The sequence below is a fragment of the Pochonia chlamydosporia genome, chromosome 1, assembly GCF_001653235.2.
Source record: "Pochonia chlamydosporia 170 chromosome 1, whole genome shotgun sequence".
Classification (NCBI taxonomy): domain Eukaryota; kingdom Fungi; phylum Ascomycota; class Sordariomycetes; order Hypocreales; family Clavicipitaceae; genus Pochonia; species Pochonia chlamydosporia.
In genome coordinates this window covers 131,554-150,262 of record NC_035790.1, presented here as the reverse complement: position 1 = coordinate 150,262, position 18,709 = coordinate 131,554, and the positions used below count along the sequence as shown (strand labels likewise).

Genomic DNA, 18,709 nt, shown 5'->3' with positions numbered 1-18,709 from the left:
AGTCGCGACACCTTTAGGTTACCGATATCTGGAAAGTGTGAACGGATGGTCTTTGCCTAGCACCATCTCCTGAAGCTCGAGTGTCTGCTGATGCAGCTGCTCAGCCTCCTCGTACTTCCCCAGATGTCTAAGCAAAAGTCTTAGGTTGCTTAGGCTGAGAAGTGTGTCCGGATGGTCTTTGCCTAGCACCTTCTCATGCAGCTGGAGTGTCTGCAGATGCCAACTGATCTGTGTCCTGCTATCTCCAAATTCCCAAGCTTGTGAACAGTTGCTGCTGTAAACATTGCGAGTAGGCTCTCTCTGCACTACATCTGCCGAAGCTCGAGTGTCTGCCGATGCATTTGCTCGGCCTCCTCATACTTCCCGAGACTTTCAAGCACATTTGCGAGGTCGCTCATGCTGGAAATTTGGAAGGAATGCCTCTTCGACTAGCACCTTCTGACGAAGCTCGAGTGTCTGCCGATGCATTTTCTCGGCCTCCTCATACTTCCCGAGACTTTCAAGCACATTTGCGAGGTGGTTCATGCTGGAAAGTGTGAACGGATGGTCTTTGCAAAGTACGTACTCCTCAAGCAAAAAAGCCGGCCGATGCATTTGCTCGGCCTCCTCATACTTAAGGAGACTTTCAAGCACGTTTTCAAAATTCCTCCGACTTCTTCGCGTAGACGGATGGTCTTTGCCAAGCACCTTCTCCTTAAGCTCGAGTGTCTGCCGATGCATCTGCTCGGCCTCCTCATACTTCCCGAGACTTTCAAGCACATTTGCGAGGCTGTTCATGCTGCCAAGTGTGTCCGGATGGTCTTTGCCTAGCACCTTCTGACGAAGCTCGAGTGTCTGCCGATGCATCTGCTCGGCCTCCTCATACTTCCCCAGCATTTCAAGCACAATTCCGAGGTTGTTCATGCTGGAAAGTGTGTCCGGATGGTCTTTGCCCCGCGCCTTCTCTGTTAACTTCCATTCCTGCCGATGCATCTGCTCGGCCTCCTCATACTTCCCCAGATCTGAGAGCACAAGTGCGAGGTTGTTCATGCTGTCAAGTGTGCGCGGATGGTCTTTGCCCAGCACCTTCTCTTTAAGCTCGAGTGTCTGCCGATGCATCTGCTCGGCCTCCTCGTACTTCCCCAGATATCTAAGCACATTTGCGAGGTTGTTCATGCTGGAAAGTGTGGACGGATGGTCTTTGCCTAGCACCTTCTGGTAAAGCTGTAGCGACTGTCGATGCATCTGCTCTGCCTTCTGATATCGTCCTAGTAAGAAATAACTTTCTGCCACACTATACAAAAGACTAGCGTCCACTTTCCCACCTTTGGGGTGCTCCCGAAACTCCAGGGCGGCTTGTGCGTGCGGTAAATATCTCATCCACATATCCCTGTTCTCGTGCTCTGGAAACGGAAACGCTTGATTAAGCCGCTGTATCGCAGACGTTACACAGCTCTTCAGTTCCTCGTTCCCTAGCCAGTTTTGCATCGCTAGTCGAACAAGCCGGTGCATATCGATCGAATCTTGCCCCTCCCGCTGAGTAATGAATGCATATGCTCTGAGCGTGCCAATCGCCTCGTCCATGTCTAACTCACTTTCTGGTGGTGGCAGCAAGGATGTAGGGATGTCTTTCTCGCCAAGGAGGCACAGAAATCTCAGATATCGGGCTGCAAGTGGTTTATCCCGTGAGACATGGTCGAAGGAGATTAGCCAGGTTGTGGCGACCGGATTTCTCATAGTCTGGTAGCGGCCCTGGTCCTTGAAATCCCTACTAAGTAGCCTGATCATATTTTTATCGCTGGACCGATAATGATGGAGATATCTTGCCGTTGTGATTCCCGTCTCGGCCATGTAGGCAGACGCCTGCTTAATGGCCAGTGGCAAGTCGGCCAGGAAGTCAAGCAGCTCCATGTTGCTTTCAATATCACTCGTCTGGTTTGGCGTCAAGTTCGTCTGCAATAGTTCCGTGGCCTCGGTTCTGCTCATCTCCGCTATGGTGAGGACACCACTTTTCGGGATGTCTAGCTTCACTACGGCCATATGATTCCGCGTTGTAAACAGAATCGAGCCCTTTCGACTAAATGGCAGATAGTCTGACAGTCTAGTGACGCCAAAGAGCAACGTAATATCATCGGCATTATCGACTACCAAGAGCCAGTAGCCACTGCCATCGTCACTTAGCGCGGTTTTAACAAGCCACTTAACGTCAGCCTTGTCTTCGTCGATACCCTGAATCTTCATCCGTTTGCCGATATCGCGGTAAGCGTTTTCAAAGGTGTTTGCGTCCACGGCCGGGACCCAGAAAATGGAGCAGTCAGGGTGCACATTGCGGACTCGGTAGACAGCCTCCAGTGCGATCTGCGTCTTACCGACGCCACCGAGGCCTTCGACGGCGGTTCTCTGACAGTCGTCCTGGTTCGTGCCTGGGCAGATTCTTTCCAGAAGCTTTGATAAAATCGTTTCCCTGCCAACGAAGGTCTGATTCCTTCCAAACGGAACTAAAAAATGGCCTACCAGCGGTTCGTCCACCACCCGGCCCCGGCGTCTGTCTGTTTGGATGTATCGTTCTAGAATTGCCTTCGATGCCGATGCTGCTGTTGCTGCTGCGAAATCCCGCCACTTCTTGTTCTTATGACAGTCGGCATAATCGCACACGCCTTTCACGACAATGCACGGCATTTCTTCCCATACCCCGGCGCATTCCATCTCAAACGCAATAACGCCTTCTTTCTTGGCGATCCTGTCCCGGTCTTCTCCCGACCTCATTACTGTATCGCCAGATGCAATTGCGCCAATGTGGACGGCTGGCTCTTGCGCCCTGTCCTTCTTTTCTTGCTCCAACTGACGCCTCGCCTGAAGTCGATCTCTGGGCTCTAGGTATCTTTCGTCGCATCCCAAATCATCGCACAACGCACTAAGAGCGTCGTCGCATATGGGATCCATCCTTCCATGGCAGTCGCTGCAGATGCACGCCGGTGAGGTGCGGTGCTTGTGTCGATAGCTTGACGCGAACAACTTATCCTCGGCCGTCCCGGGATATTGGTATTTAGCCTGGTGCTTCTCAGCTTTGGCTTGCAACTGACTGAGAAAGTGTGCAGTCCGTTCTTGGAGTGTTTCTTTGCCGTTATCTGTGTCGAATAGAGCGAGAAAATTTCGAATATTTTTGTCGTGTTTGCTTAGATTATCTTCGATCGTATCCTTGCGCAAAAACTTATCGGGATATTTCCTGCCAAAGTCATACTGAACAACTCTCTTGCTGATAACCACATCTCCTAGCAAGATCTCACCCTGACCATGATGCGGCAGGCCGCCACAGATTCCCACTAGAAGCACTAGCTCCAAGTCCCCATAGCTCGACCGCATGCTTGCCGCAGCGGCAGCTACTTTGGCTTTGCCCATACCAGACAAGAGGGCCAGCACGACGTTATGCTTGCCCATGCGGCCAGTGGTGTAGGTATTGGGATCTCTATGCGCTTTTCCAAATGTGTCACCATGCTCATCCCAGCGCTCGTCAAACAGGAGGGCCACCGCATTATATTCGAGTGGCAAAGCGCAAATGATCGCGATCTTGAAGTCTTCGCGGCAGGAAGGTCGCGGAACCGTCATTGTAACGGCGCTCGTGATTGACAAGGAATGTGCTGCCTCGAAATTTTTCGTTCATATTACTCTAGCCAGAGTGTGCGTGTATTGCATTTCATCCCATCTCCCGTGCTTCTGCAGCATTGGTTGTATCTGTGGCCATCGAAATGCTGCGGGTATATGAATTCAGCAGCTTTGTGGGTTGGGAATCAGCAATCTGGACAACTACAGTAGGTGGCACCGCCTAATAATCTCGACAGGTAATACATACGCAGATACGGAACACTCAGCCGCGCCTCACGGCTCCGACCACAAGGTGTGGTTTGCTTTGAAGGGACACCACCAGACAGAACTCAGAGCGGGGTACACTAAATGAAGGTTCTTTTATCTAGTTAGTTGCAAAAGGCATCTTTTTATTTCCTCTATACTATTGGCAATCTTGCGGCCGGCCAACGCTCCGACTGCCACTCGGGTTTCTTTGACTTTGTTCCACGAACTCCAATCTTCCCAGGCTCAGTATCCCGCCTACCTTTACTACCTCCAGAGGTTACCTAGGCCAAGAATCAAGTGGCAGCTCAGGCAGGAGTCTCCTCACTGAGCTCCAATCGTGGACGCCAAATAGCCAACCCCATCATACAGAAAAACGGATCCAGGTTGGACGAAACGGCGCTAGGGAACGGACGACCCTAACACTGATCTGGAATCGGAATAGGTTATTGTGATTATGGAATAACACCCTGGTGCCAAGGCGGCTCCCCTTGACTTTGACGGCCCTACTCTAGTTATACATAAAGATACAGGAGAATGCAAGGACAATAAGGGATGGAGAGACTAATACATCTCCCAGAGCCGAAGGGATCCTTTCATTAATTAGTGGCAAGCCATACTCCATTTCAGATAGATGAGACAATCGACTTTGAGCTTGCCCACCGTGTAACTTATTTGTAGCCTGCAAAATATTGCAGGTGTGATAGGGTTACAAGAGTACGTCTACAATTCTAAGCGTCTGTCCAGTCGGAATGGCGCGAAGGATGCGCCCCCGAAACTATAACTCTGTAAGATGGGGAGGCAATCCTACGTGGCACCTCGGCGAATGGAGGACAGTGCTAGATATAACAGGCAGCAGAATAACGCAGCATGCGGAGCTCACTTGGACGAATAACTCTGTGGCAGCAATAGCCTTTCCATGATGGCCCATTTGTGAAAACCGGTTTCTCCCCAGTACCTTAAATAGTCGTTATTTTTTGTAGTTAATGTCTCGTTACGTGTGCAGCCAGGCAGCAAGGGTCGGCCGTAAACAATGTTAGCTTTGGACATAACGCAAAATAGGCACCCGCGCTCTCTCTTTTATTTAATGTACAGATAATTGCGTATTTTGGCTTACATCATGCTACTAAGGGTGGGTGTAGAATCAAAGTTTAAAACCAGCCTTAGTGCTTCTGTCACATTAACCATATTTTCTGCTGACACTGCCCTTGTCGTACTGGATGCAAAGGCTTACAAAGGGCCAAGCCTTTAGTTCGGAAATAGTCCACGGACCCACCAGTCCGCGCCCGCTATTACACGGAGATCTGTTGCACTAAAAGTCGTGCATAATCCTGCTCCATACCGGTTAAGTGCATAATGGGGGTGTGTCGCTTGCAACACGCTTACGCGCATAAACAGGAGAATGGAAGATCAAGCAGAATGGGACAGAACAGACAACAATGAAGACACTGGGCGAATGCCTACACACTCATTCAATTTTACAGTGACGCCTTTGTGAAAGTATCCACACCGTGATTCTGACAAGATCGTCATCTATGAAAGGCTCAACTACACCCTCCCAAAGGCGCTGGACTAGTAAATGCATGTCTGACACTAGCGCAGAGCTGGCTTGCCGAATTCCGGCCGAATGCATCTCACTAAAAATTGCGGTTCCGACTTGCTGAAGCGGGGTAAACAATTACGTAGGCCTCTTAACGCCAGACACGAAATAGTCCGGACAGTCCAGTCGTAGGAAGCCAGCGCTTAGACAACTTGCTAGGTCGGTTTAGTTATTACACTATGGATGAGAAGGACTATGCTTCGTTGGAGCCTGGTAAACCTAATAATCACGTGAGTCGCCCTCTTCACCGATCGTTACAGAGCTACAGAGCTATACGGCACATTTTTCTGGATACTCTAGGGCAGGTTGACAGGAGGTTGTGGCAACAGGGCTACTAAGTGTGTTGGCCTGCAGTGGGCGGCCAACAGATATTAGCTCAAAAATCCCGCGGTTAGCCTCTTCATAGTATAATATTCAGAATTCGATTGACGGCAGATTTACTAGTCTGACATGAACAGTAATAGGTCGGCCACATAAACAAACACAAAATTGATAGTTTGATGGCTGATGTGCAGCTTAAAATAGCCCTAACAATGCAGGAGTTGTGTTAGATTTGCTAAATTTACGATAGATCACTTGGCTCACGATGGGAGTAATTAACAGAATATTGAATTATTCATTCAGGAGCTGATGATTTCTTCTTCCTTCTTCAATTTCTTGTGGGCGGGGACATCTTTTGCTGACTACCATCCTGTCGGATAAAACTGCCTCTGTTGATAAAACAAGCAAACTTGGTGTAATTGCTGGTTTCATACTGTCGGTTATCATGACTAAACTTAACCGAAAAACAGATTCGGACGAAGGGAAGTTTTCTAGTATTAAAAAGGCAGCTGCAGACAGAGTCTGCAGCACGAAGAACAACAAGAACAATGATTTTGTGAAAGAAGCTTAGTTAACAATGAGTCTCATAACGTGACACATCCAGACTGCCCCATGCCACAGCATGAATTTAGCCGCTTTGGTCGCATATTCCCGCCAATCTAACAAATTTACGACGCATCATTCGGTTTAATACCGTGGTTGTGGTTCGTTATTGAGGTCAAAAACTGATGATTGTACCTATCGATGCTCTGTGCGTTCTTGTCGGGCGGGGAGACTTTCTCTGCTGGCTGATCGAACCGCCACGCACCGCTGAGGAGTGATGCCTAAATATTTGACTTCATTATCCGAAGCTGAACCTGTTTGTGGCCGATAAATACATGACTGACAGTAAATTTTGGTTAAGGTTGTAATCAGTTGGTAAGAGAAGAATATTGGTTAGGGTTACCTTGTAGAGCAGAAGGCCGTCTTATATGAAGCTTATGAACCGACTGAAACTTACGCTACTGTGCAAGTTGCAGTCTCATATGAACCCGGGTCCTGGGGCTGTTTCAGCTTCATATGAGACTGTACGAAATAAAACCGTAGCTATCCAGCACTCCCTCTGTGGTGGACCAATTGTGTTCAACCTAATTCCTATCTGGGACGGCTGATGGTATTGAAAATGGGATATGGCGGCGCAGAACCTTCCTAATTCCCGTGGCAAACTGTTGTAGAAGAATGAGTCTCCAGGCCACAGACACGTGGAAGCTCTAATGTTTCAAAAACAGATAAGTAGGTTGTGTTTTGTCCTTGAGGGTCAGTGCCACCGGGCTGTAATACTGATGATACTGAAGTGATAGTGCCCAGGGTTGCTTGATGCGCCTCTGACGGGCCATAATGAAATTTCACCAGAGCTACCCGCGGCTGCCGAAAGGGCATTCGGATTTGGATCCATGTCGAAGGGTACTTAATGTGAGGCGCATGGCTACTAGACTCTCAATAAAATTGTTCATTGTGCGGGGGTTGAACGGAAGATGGGTCTTCACACACGGCGTATTTTTCAACCGAATAGCTGCTCGAACTTAGCAGACCGTCGGCGACATTCAGCTTTCATAAACCTGGACCGAACTTCGTCCGCTTCGTATTCGTAATACTAGGCCTCGTTGGTGGCTTGTGTAAGATCATAAGGTGTCAACACCCAAAGTATAAAGTGGAGGGTTGAATCGTTTGTCAGACGTCGAATGCGTCACTGCGCTCACAACAGAAGCAATTGTCGGATAAGACTGCCTCTGTTGATTGAACAAGCAGATTTGGAGTAATTGCCGGATGCATTAAATCATGACAGTCTTTAATGGGACGCACCCAAATCTCAATTTGGACGCACCCCCCCACATTTAGCCACACCTGAGGTAGCTTCAGCCACATGGCCTCCGACTTCGCGGACCCAAGCCATCGACGTCAAAACTGTTCAGTGTTGGTTGTGATTGTCGCGATTCTCAAAACCAACCAACTAACCACTGCTGAGGTGATAGAAATTCCTCTTCGACTTCTGAACCACGGATCGTCAGTTATCAGTGGGTAGCAAACGTCCCAGTAGTTCTTGCAGGACTGCGGTCTAGATGCTAGGACTTCGAGACATGCAGAAGTCCTAGATCTTGACTTGAACAGAAGCGCCAATCTGCAAATAGCCACAAAACCCTGTTAATAGAATGGAAATATGTGAATTCGCCGTGTATTGAATACAATAGCTTTACAAGTAGTCGATAAGATTCTTTTAATGTTGGCTATGGCGCCTCCCCCAGGCTTTCCTCGAGAGTCAACACGAAGTGGCGTTAACAGGTCAGCGCGACGGAACTACTCTCAATTCGAACTAGGATCAACTCTTGACGAGGACGACGCAGCTGACCTACCAGACCAACAACAGCCTTTGCGAAAACGGCGCAAGGTTTCTGCTAGAGTCACAACTCGACTTACTCGTCAACAGGCAAAGGGACATAGGGCGAGGTCCGCAAGGCCAATGCAGCTAAACAGCATCATTCTCCAGGTGTGGGGGAGGACCATAAAATAACGGAGATTTTGCTTGCGAAGGGACAGAAAAAGTGGGGGGAAAAGGAAAAGGTTTGCGATAGCATTGTAGTTGCAACGGATTAAGGTAGGAAGTCAACCTGGCTTGCCTGGGTAAGCATAATACAGTGCTGCTCATGCACTGTAAGTAGTTGCTGGTACGGTGGAAATACTGGGGACATCACCTGCAGCAAATTTGACCGGGCCATTATCGGAGACTGCTGTGGCTGAATGTGGGGGGGTGCGTCCGAATAGAGATTTGGGTGCGTCCCATTAAAGACTGTCTAAATCATAGATATCAGGAGACTAGAGGCTAGCCAGCCACCTAGAACTTTATCAAGGATGGTAGTTAGGCTTCTGAACTCAGATAAATGACGTGAATCCCTCTGGACAAGAAGGAGGACAAAAAATGAACAACAATTTTTCACCACGAAGCCTACCTGTGTGTCACGGGCTACGCCCGGTATCTGAGACCTGGCTCTGCCAGGTCTGTAATTAGGTTATTTCGCTTAGTCTCAACGACTACTTGACCACGAGCTCGAGGCGAGCCTCGAGCTCTGATCTTTCCCTTTCTCCTTAGTTTTAGATAGACAATATGGAGGCACCCTATTGTTGAATAGACACGGGCCACGCCCGTTACACTGTGTTCCACTACATAAAGTGCCGTAGCTAATTATGAGTCTCATAACGTGACAGCAATATCTACTCAAGGGGTCCGAACATGATAAAGTCTACTAAACTTTCGGCAGCAGTCTTACTGCCTGGTCCTGGCTTGAGAGGCGGGTCAGCTACGCAGCTAACATGTGATGCTAGTGTGTACCACCAGCCGGTGTTCAGCTTGTGGTGTGTAGATGGGACGATGATGATTAATGGCGGTCTAGGCGCTCGGATTTAACCCTATTTGACAAGACAATCCGAGACATAATGATCGGCACCAAGCCACTGGCGTCTGTCCCGTTCCCACCCAACGACTTAATTCCTGGAGCATGTCGATGTTGCCAATATAACGCCACTGGTAAGTGGAGCTTCTCGTATCTGTAGATTTAAGCAGTGAGTGTTTTCTCCCTCAACTTCCCCTCGGTTGTCCCTCACGTCATGCCGTTTAGACGATGCCAATCTTCTAGGTGATAATCCTTTTCTGTATAAAGCGGACCTAATACACGCACCTTCCAGTGATACCAGGCTTTCGCCTTCGATGAGAGCCTGCCTCGGTTGTTATCAGGGACTTTTAAGCTCTACATAGGCGAGTTACGTTTGAAGAAAAACTCAGATACTCTCTACTTATATTTATCCAGTGATACACCATATATCAAATTGCCCAGTTTTAAGACGTGGCGTGAGATTTGGACGACTTGGGTCTATATCGGTTGCGATAGTGGATGGATGGAAGTGCTCACATGATGCCTTTCTTGCAGCTATCGATGCCCTTTAGTAGCAATCATGTCATACGACGATTACACGGTCGCATGGATTTGCGCTCTCCCTGTTGAAAGGGCAGCCGCCGAAGTCTTGCTGGATAATGTCCATGGGAGTCTACCCCCCAACAACCCGGGTGATGATAATAATTACACTCTCGGCAATGTCGGCAACCACAATGTGGCTATTGTCTGCTTACCTTCAGGCGTCTATGGGACGAATTCTGCGGCAAAAGTGGTATCGCAGTTGTTGTCAACCTTCCGGTCTATACGGTTTTGTTTGATGGTGGGCATTGCCGGAGGGGTGCCTAGCCACGAAAATGACATTCGCCTTGGAGACATTGTGGTTAGCCACCCCTCCGCAAACTCCAGTGGGGTAGTCCCGTACGATTTCGGCAAAGTTGTGAGAGGTTGTTGTTTGGAACCTTCAGGGGTTCTGAATAAGCCACCACCAGTACTATTAAAGGGAATCGCAACTTTGCGATCCAAGCATATGCAAGGCTACTCCCGTATAACTTACTATCTCTCCAAAATGGGAGATGAAAATCGCAAATTTTACTCTCCCGGTCCGGGGCAGGACAAGCTTTTTCAACCTAACTATGACCACACTACCGCCGCGGACACCTGTACCGCTTGTGATCGAAGCAAACTCATTGTTCGAACCACACGAAAAACGAACGAGCCTTTGGTTCACTACGGTGTTATTGCATCGGGCAACCAGGTGATGAAGCACGGTGTTACTCGTGATCGATTGGCTCGGAAGCACAATGTTATCTGTTTTGAGATGGAGGCTGCTGGCTTGATGGACAGCTTGCCGTGCCTGGTCATCCGGGGGGTTTCAGACTATGCAGACTCGCACAAAAACAAACACTGGCAAGGCTACGCCGCCGCAGCAGCAGCAGCATACGCCAAAGAACTTCTTTCCCTGATTCCTGAGCCTCAGAACGTCAAAGAGACGGTGGACACGTCATTTTTAACCAAGGTTCTGGATGCCCTGCTGCTGACCAAACCAGAGGACGACAGGGACGACCTAATTGACGTAAAGGGACGAAGAGTTCATGGAACCTGTGAATGGTTTATCCACAACAATCATTACTCAGAGTGGTTGCAAGGCCCGGACTCGCAAATCCTCTGGGTATCTGGTGGGCCTGGTAAGGGAAAAACAATGCTTGCTATATATCTAACCCAAGTTCTTGAACAAATTGCAAGGACTGGAGGTGGAACCCTCTTATTTTACTTTTGCGACGGTAAGAATGAGAAGCGCAATACAGCCATAGCAATACTAAGAGGCTTGTTGTATCAGCTTCTTCAGCAACGCTGCTATCTTCTCGAATTCTTTCGCAAAGGATTCACAGGCCCTGGGGGAAATGAATACACGGTATCTCATATGATTCCTCTTTGGGATATTTTTGTCTCCATACTTCGAGATGCGAATCTTGGTTCGATCTTCTGTGTGTTGGATGGTCTGGACGAATGTGAAGAAGCCTCGCTTAAGCAGTTTCTCAAGAAGCTCAGTGGCTTTTTCTCAGAACCTGCGAGGCCATCGATACACACGCGCTTCAATTTAATACTCCTATCTCGAGTAAGACCAAAATGGATAGAGGGTTTGTTGCGAGACTTTCCTCGCGTCAAGCTGGATCCTGACTCAGACGAGGAGGTTGGGAGGGATGTTGACAAATATATTTCCTACAAGATTGAAGAGCTCAGCGCTGAAAACGAACTCCCCAAAGATACTTTGGAAAGAGTGAGGAAAACTTTGCAGGATGGGGCTCATGGGACGTTCCTATGGGTAGGCTTTGTGGCCGAAGACCTCAAGGGGAAGAGCCATTCAGAAGTGGAATATACGTTGACAGCAGTTCCTAAGGATTTAAGTGGACTCTACAGACGGATGCTTTATGATATTCAAGACCCCCAGAATGTTGCATTGATTATCTCTTGGGTTGTCCTCTCGCGCAGACCCCTAACCTTGGCAGAATTGGCCACAGCAGCCAAAATTGAAGACACCAGCACGCAAAGCACTGAAGACATCCTGAAATTTCGGCTCGAATCATGTGGTATGTTCTTAAGAGTTGAGAGCAAAGTTGTCCATCTTGTGCATCAGTCAGCCAAGGAGTATTTACAGACTGATGGCCCTCATGATCCAGCCATTGAGAAGCTTTTTATCACGAAAGACAAGCACCTAATCCTAGCAAAAAGGTGCTTGGAATGCATGGAAGAGGCTCACAATCTATCCAAGCTTTCCGGCACGGTCCAGTCTTGTCCACTATGGGAATATGCTGCGCTCTACTGGCCAGAACATCTGAGACTGGCATCAGATATTTTGCCGGGCATCCATGACATTTCAGAATCTTTCTTCCGGGACAAATCTGAAGTCCGCAGCATTTGGTGGAGTTATTACTGGGCTAGTCGCCGATATGGCAAGGTACCAGAATCCTTGACAGTCCTGCACCTAGCGGCGTACTTTGGTATCACCTCATTAGCAGCGCAAATTGTACAAAAGAGAGACAATGTACGCTTTCGATACCCAAAAAACAAAAAGGACACCTACGGCCGAACCCCGTTGTTGTGGGCAGCTGACAGAGGCCATGTGGAGACTATAGGCCTGCTGCTTAACAATGGTGCCAGCATCAATGCAGTGGACAATCGCAAAATGACAGCTCTCCACCTAGCAATTAAAGGGGGACATGGGGGTGTGATCCCTTTTCTTATCAAAAATGGTGCCAGAGTCAACTCAAAAGATGATAGCGGTAACACTCCATTGTTGCTGGCCCTAAGAAGTGGATCTAAAGACATCACAAAATTGCTACTTCAAAGCGGAGTCAGGTCAATTCAGATAAACCGACCTCAGAGTATATTACAATCCTTCCCAGTGTATCGTGCAGGTCGTCGCCAATTTGAAGAGGAGGCAGAAAACCTTATTAAACTTCAAGTTCCACTCTTTTCCCTGGCGTATAACAGGCAAATCAGGTATTATCTACCTATTATCCCTGCTCTGTCCATATTCTTGAAGTTGAAGCCATTCAGGGGGGTTTCTGAGAGGTTTCTTTTCCATCGGCTACGGAGTTACGAGGCGAGCGAATCCGATATGGTTTTTGACATATTTATAAAACAGCGAAATCTGGAGGTTTTGGATCATGCTCTACGAATCACATGGAATCATTCTAAGTCGTGCGAGGTATTAATGCGCATTGCGTGGAGATATCCCCTATGGGAGGTTTGCAAAAGCGATAAGTCGTTTCTTGGTTTGCTTGCCCAGATGATTTCTCTCGGAGGATCAAGAGCAATCAGCATGGGATTTCGAGACGTCGTAGAGCTTATGGCGAACCATATAATACAAGGATTCCGTTATGGCCTCAAAAATGGGTATTTAGATATCGCCCAAAGGATGCTCCAAAGAGTCTTCGCAGATTGGAGGAATTTACTGATGGAGAACAAGACAAGCGAAGCCTCTGAGTCAGTTTGTAGCTATTTTATTCTCCATATGGCTGCCCTGGCAGCCAACGACGTACCTTTAGCCAGGTTTTTTCAAGGGCATTGGCTAGACAGGGTTCAGGAGCTCATGTGTGGAAAACTTAAGGAGCCGACTCTTGATTGTGTAAGGGAAGGTTGGTCAAACGAACTGCTTTACAGGATTAGGCACAGGGAAGTGACTAAAATAAAGTTGATGCTGATGACTGCCTCCCTACTAGCGGAGCAGGGGGGTGATGAATTTACCAATTCATGGGCAGTTATCGTGGCTGGCGCCTTTTACGAAGCCCTCTCAGACGCTGACACTTTGTGGGTTTTTACTCAGATTTCCAGGGAAGAGATAAGGTGTCAGTTGGACAACTTGACAGGATGGCAGTTGCAAACCATCTTGGAATTGCTCCTTCGTATAAAACAGTCCCGGAGAGCATTGCCACTGCACTTGTCAAGATTTGTGCCAACAGTTTTGGCAATCGCGGCACAGAAGGGATTGTCATGTGATATGAACATGACTGACTTCGTGGTTGACCCAAAGGCGTGAAGATACCGTACTTGACAGGAAAGCTGTCCGTACAATCATGCAAGGGCCCAGCTGGCATTTACGAAGCCACATGTAGCCTGGAATGGATGAGAGCCGTCGGTATTAAGTAGTAGTTACAGGAGGAAGGGCAAGGGCAGGGCTTTAAAGGTGGAGTCACTAAAATCTGGAACCAAGTTTGGTAACAAGGAATCAGAGTACTAGTGAGTGTTCATTACGCCCAGTGGAGGCGTGAGAGTCGTAGTTTATCCTCAGGAATCGGTATACCCAATTAATTAAGTCAAGACGATATGTACCACAAGACCGCGGCTTAGTATGCTTTCAAAGTGCTGGATCCATTCTTCACCTTTCTCATTTGTGGTCCAGCCGTTATGAGTTGTGGAGATAACCTAGTCGGGTGGTAGCGTGCTGTCTTCACACCAGTTTGTGAGGTGATGCTTCCCCGCAACTATGACGAACGGTGGGATGGCTTAGCCTTGAGAATTAATGCCCTGAATGACAGTAACCCAATCTCTATTCCCGGGCTGGGCTAGAGTTGGTCTTCCACGTCGTTGTGAGCTTGCAGCGACCATTGTGGTGAAGATCATTCCCATCATAAAGCCGGTCTCATCAAAGTCATATTAATGGAGTTCTTCCTCCTGGATAAGTTACCATACTTCGCAACAGTATCGCTTATAAGCTGAAACCAGCTCGAAATTACGTTTGGATCTTCGCAAAGAGCCCTCTGATAGTCATATCTACACGTAAAACGCGTCTTTAGCTCTTTTATGGCGCTTAACTAAGTTTTGAAGCTTATCGTGGTCTAAATGGTGCCGCGATCTACAAGCAGTCGATTAGCCATATCTTGCACACCACAAAGCCGGGGAGGGAATGATCGCGCATCTAGATAAAGGAACATATTGGATAATTGCAAACTCCTCTAGATCCGTAAGTTTTCGTAAATTAGGCGTAATATCACGCCGTGATGTAATTGTCGCGTTTTGCGGTTCCAACTTTTTATTGCTACCGGTACACAAAACTTACTGAATTCAATAGCCAGTCAATTGCTTGTGTATGTGTTAGATTCTCAACCACCACAAAATCATACATATCAGAAATATGAAAGGCCGGCCAACCACCCGAATTCAGGTGGTTGGCGAGTGAAGATAAAAAGGATCTTAACTCTTCAAGCTAGACACAGAGACAACAACAAGAACAATAAACTTACTTACATTTGAACTAGACCCATCTCCGTGATACTGTAGTGCCTCCGTATTTCTAACAGTATGCCTGAACTTGTTGTCCTCCTCTTGCCAGAGGGATTCACGTCATTTATCTTAGCAAAGAAGCATTATTTCTAGCCTTCTAATTATCTCCAAGTGGCTGGCCAGCCTCTTCACCCTCTGATATCCCTGATTTTATGACATCCAGCAATTACTCCAAGTCTGCTTGTTCAATCAACAGAGGCAGCCTTATCCGACGGTAATTCCTTGAACCTCCGCGGTAGTGCTGTGAGGCTTACATTAAACATCCCTGCAGCAGCTCGTGCACTATGAATTGGGCCTTGTTGTACAGTATAACCTGAAGAGCCAAGATCATCTGCCTCTCTTTGTTTAAGGATTCCATAATTTTTGATGGAGAAATAAGTGATTGAAAAAGGACAGTTCTATTTCGGCAGTGGGGTGTTCCACACGTTATGCTGTTCCTGTCACGTTATGAGACTCATTGTTAACTAAGCTTTCTTGATAGTATGCATCATTCCCCTGTGTCCCCGTCCTCCTCCCCTTCTCTTCATAGCGGAAACTCTAGATATTTAATACTTTCGGAATACTACTGCCCCAAGGCAGCAGTGTTACGACTACTGTTGCCACTTGCCACCCAGGTGGCAAAAATGCTTGTGTGTTTCAATCAACAGAGGAAGCTTTATCAGACAGTTCCATTTGTTATGCTCCTACGTTAGTTTAGTTGTATTGATATGACTATTGGTACAAACTTTCATTCTCTATTGCATCTTATCATGTGTGAGGCATGCCTGTAAGCTGGCTCCTAAGATTGTATCTTCTCGCTGTTCTAGATTTATTAACACGATTTACTTTTCTTTTCAGAAATTCTTTATCCACGAACACCCTTTTACGAAGGGGTTCAAGGAGCCGGTGTTGGCACGCGGATCGCTGAGAGATATTGCAAGAGCCTCCTAACATCCGTTATGTACAGAGCGGAAAATTGGCATGGCGATTCGTGATCCAGATGCCTAGGGCATATCCGGACCAGACTTGGCACCTCTTCATAAGGTTCTTCATGAGTCTCTTTATAAGTCTCTTCGTATGTCACACAACAGGAATGCTTGCATAGCTGGACAACGATCGTGTAGAAGATCCCCAGTGAATCAGGCAACGAGAGACTCTTGATTTTCTATCTAAAAGAATGGATGGTTGTGCTTTTATAACAATGGATGATTTCCGTTCAGCGACGGAGGTTCTCGTAATGTTGACTTTCTGTATGAAGGAGTGACTTAGATCTTGACATAACCCCGCAAGATTGAACCTTCTCAAACTATAAATTAATAAGATAAAGGAGCGGAAAACGTTGCGATCTGTAACTATCGGATTCGTCTTGTGCCTCAAATTTGATTGTGATTACCATCAGGATTCGAAATAAACGTCCTGTTAAGGTGGCTGCATAGGTTTCCATGAAGCCCAGCTGCTAAACTATAGCAACACTTTCGAAGTCCTTTTACTTTCGATAATAGTCATAGGAGCTGCGCATGCGCTTACCCTGTCCAACAGTGAATTCCCTTCGGCAAGTACCGTAGCTCATGAAGTTATGAACGGGGTCTTTGCCAGGGCGACCTGGGCAAGTATCCTGGTTGTCATTACAGCTCCAAGTCTTCTTGCAAGCGGGAGTATCATCGACCTGATCACCACTACCACCACATTCACCCTGGAAGGTATGATACAATCCAAGCCAGTGGCCAACTTCATGGGTGGTAGTCTGACCATTCGTCATTTTATCTGTCCGAATTGTGCATCCATCCTTGATGAAAGACGCGGCGTCTGGTGTCTTGATAGGGAGGTAGCAGTACCCGTTTGCGTCAAGGGTCGGTATGTAGTAAAGGTTTAGAGTCTTATAGTCTCCCTCACGGAGCTTCTCCTTCATTGCATATTCGCCCTTGTTGCTCGACCACTCAGCGTTAATGGTGTAGTCAATGTTCTTCAGGATATACTGGAATCCCATGTTCGAGTAATGCTTGTTCATGCCTGCGATAGTGTTGCGGATGTCTGTCTCCTAATTTGATTTAGCATTTAGGACTTGATCTCAGTACCAAAGGCTATAAGTAATGGCTTGCACTTACTTTGGCGTACCCTCCATTGGGAGTTTTGTCTCTAGCAACAATGTGAACGTGTACGGGAACATTGATATTTGCCTTTGCAGAAAATTCGTTATCAGCAAACATAGTCTCGTTTAAGAGCAGTTGCTTGGTAATAGCCTTGTGCTCCTCAGTGGGCTCCGGAGCACCGCACTCATCGCGATTATTCAGAGCAGTGCCCATAACACTTGCGGCTATAGAGCTGGCCATGAGGAGAGCAGTTTTGAGCGCCATTGCGTAAGGTGTTCGACCTCAGTTGAGTATCAAGAAGAGAGCAGGAAATGATGAAGTATTCAGCTGGTAAAGAGAGAACTGACTTCAAACAGACTCAGTTCAAGGCATTGGGCAACAGGACTCCTTTATATAACATTTGCTGCTACACTCTCCGTAGGCTAAACTCACCTGTTAACCGCTGTCGCGAGCTTGGCTCGAGTGTAACCCAACCATGACAGACAAACTCGGTCGGACTATCTGCCCACTCCGCCTCACATAAGCTTGCCTTCTTTTTGTGGAAGGTGAGGATTTGTTCCTGCCGGTGCATCTTCATTGCTTACAAGGCGTTGCTTTGCAGGGACTAAAATAAAGCATTCCAAACAATAGATATAGAGAAGAACACTAATCAATTAGAAACAGGGCTCGACTGACTCAATCTTAGACTGTCTTGAACTGTTTCGTATAAATATTTGTTGCTATTTACAAGGAACTCAAGCCAAGCCAATAGCCACCCATTGCGGCAACAAACAAACTGACCGGTCTAGACTTTGCTCACTCATGGCATGTGCGCCGCGACACACAACCAACAGGACTAGCGAGTCTCTCGCGTGACATGACAATGTGCAGGTTCTTACAGACATTCTCCGGCCCTGGCCAGCTTGTTGCCTCACTTTGAAAGTCCCAATCAAGCCGAGCGTTCCTAGGAGGCCAGGCAGGGAACTGGACAACTCAAAAATAAGCATGCATGTTCCAAGCTACCAGGCCCCGAAGTGTCGAACCAGACCGGCCGAATGCGTGGTAAGCAGAAGGTATCGAGAAAGGCTCCCAAACACTGCACCCGATAACATTGAAAATGAGCACGGAGTACGCAAACCATCCGAAACCCCGTTGACAACTACGAACGAGTCCTTGAATTGGGTGAACAAGCCTCTCCAGCCATCGCTTATCACGGATGAATTCAAGCGTTGTTCTAGGTCTGGGCGGCCCTATAGATTCACAAGTGCACTTCCACGGCGGCTAGAGGAGACGCAGCAGAAACACTACCCTAACCAGAGCAAAATGGCTCCAACTAGTTTTACGGACCTTTTGATCAAGTGGAGCGGTTTGAGATCCCTTTTCCTTCCTCAAGATTTGGCTGCGTTGCCTGAGGACCGAGTCTCAATAGTGGCGAAATGTAATCTGTTCCGGGCCAGTCACGAACCGGGCGATTCGCGAATTAGATGTATTCGTGTGTGGCCTGGAACAAATCCATGACCAAACTGGCCGTCAATGCTGCACTTTGAACTTTATCCGGCTCCATACAGCATAACTACCATACTCCAAGGAAACACATCTGCAGAGCTCTTTTCATTGAAGGTAGGATTATATGTTGTTTCACTCTCAGGAATCAAGATGGTGTAACAGAGAGATATTCATGGCCGCTTTGTTGCATATCGTGGTTT

General features: G+C 47.6%; 4 protein-coding genes across 4 annotated transcripts in view; 1 reads left to right on the top strand and 3 right to left on the bottom strand.

Moving 5' to 3' along the window:
- VFPPC_17437 (kinesin light) overlaps positions 1 to 3,585 on the bottom strand; it is a gene marked incomplete at both ends in the record, with an annotated part of 3,859 nt that extends 274 nt beyond the window's left edge. Inside the window, 2 exons of the mRNA XM_022429146.1 lie at positions 64 to 329; positions 381 to 3,585. Coding sequence (XP_022285837.1) covers positions 64 to 329; positions 381 to 3,585 — 3,471 coding nt within the window. The remainder of the gene's footprint in view (positions 1 to 63; positions 330 to 380) is intronic.
- A 3,349-nt stretch (positions 3,586 to 6,934) lies between these two features.
- Positions 6,935 to 7,340, bottom strand: VFPPC_17438 (hypothetical protein; the record flags this gene model as incomplete). The annotated part of the gene is made up of 2 exons (XM_022429147.1): positions 6,935 to 7,211; positions 7,300 to 7,340. The coding sequence occupies 2 exons, from the start codon at positions 7,338 to 7,340 to the stop codon at positions 6,935 to 6,937; spliced, it is 318 nt and encodes a 105-aa protein (XP_022285836.1).
- Positions 7,341 to 9,730: 2,390 nt separating this feature from the next.
- VFPPC_12031 (ankyrin repeat-containing protein) lies at positions 9,731 to 13,711 on the top strand (the record flags this gene model as incomplete). Its single annotated transcript, XM_018290036.1, has 2 exons — positions 9,731 to 13,310; positions 13,395 to 13,711. 2 exons carry the CDS (start codon positions 9,731 to 9,733, stop codon positions 13,709 to 13,711), a joined length of 3,897 nt encoding a protein of 1,298 aa, XP_018147997.1.
- Positions 13,712 to 16,420: 2,709 nt separating this feature from the next.
- Positions 16,421 to 17,288, bottom strand: VFPPC_12030 (metalloprotease; the record flags this gene model as incomplete). Its single annotated transcript, XM_018290035.1, has 2 exons — positions 16,421 to 16,972; positions 17,040 to 17,288. The coding sequence occupies 2 exons, from the start codon at positions 17,286 to 17,288 to the stop codon at positions 16,421 to 16,423; spliced, it is 801 nt and encodes a 266-aa protein (XP_018147996.1).
- Positions 17,289 to 18,709: the final 1,421 nt, after the last annotated feature.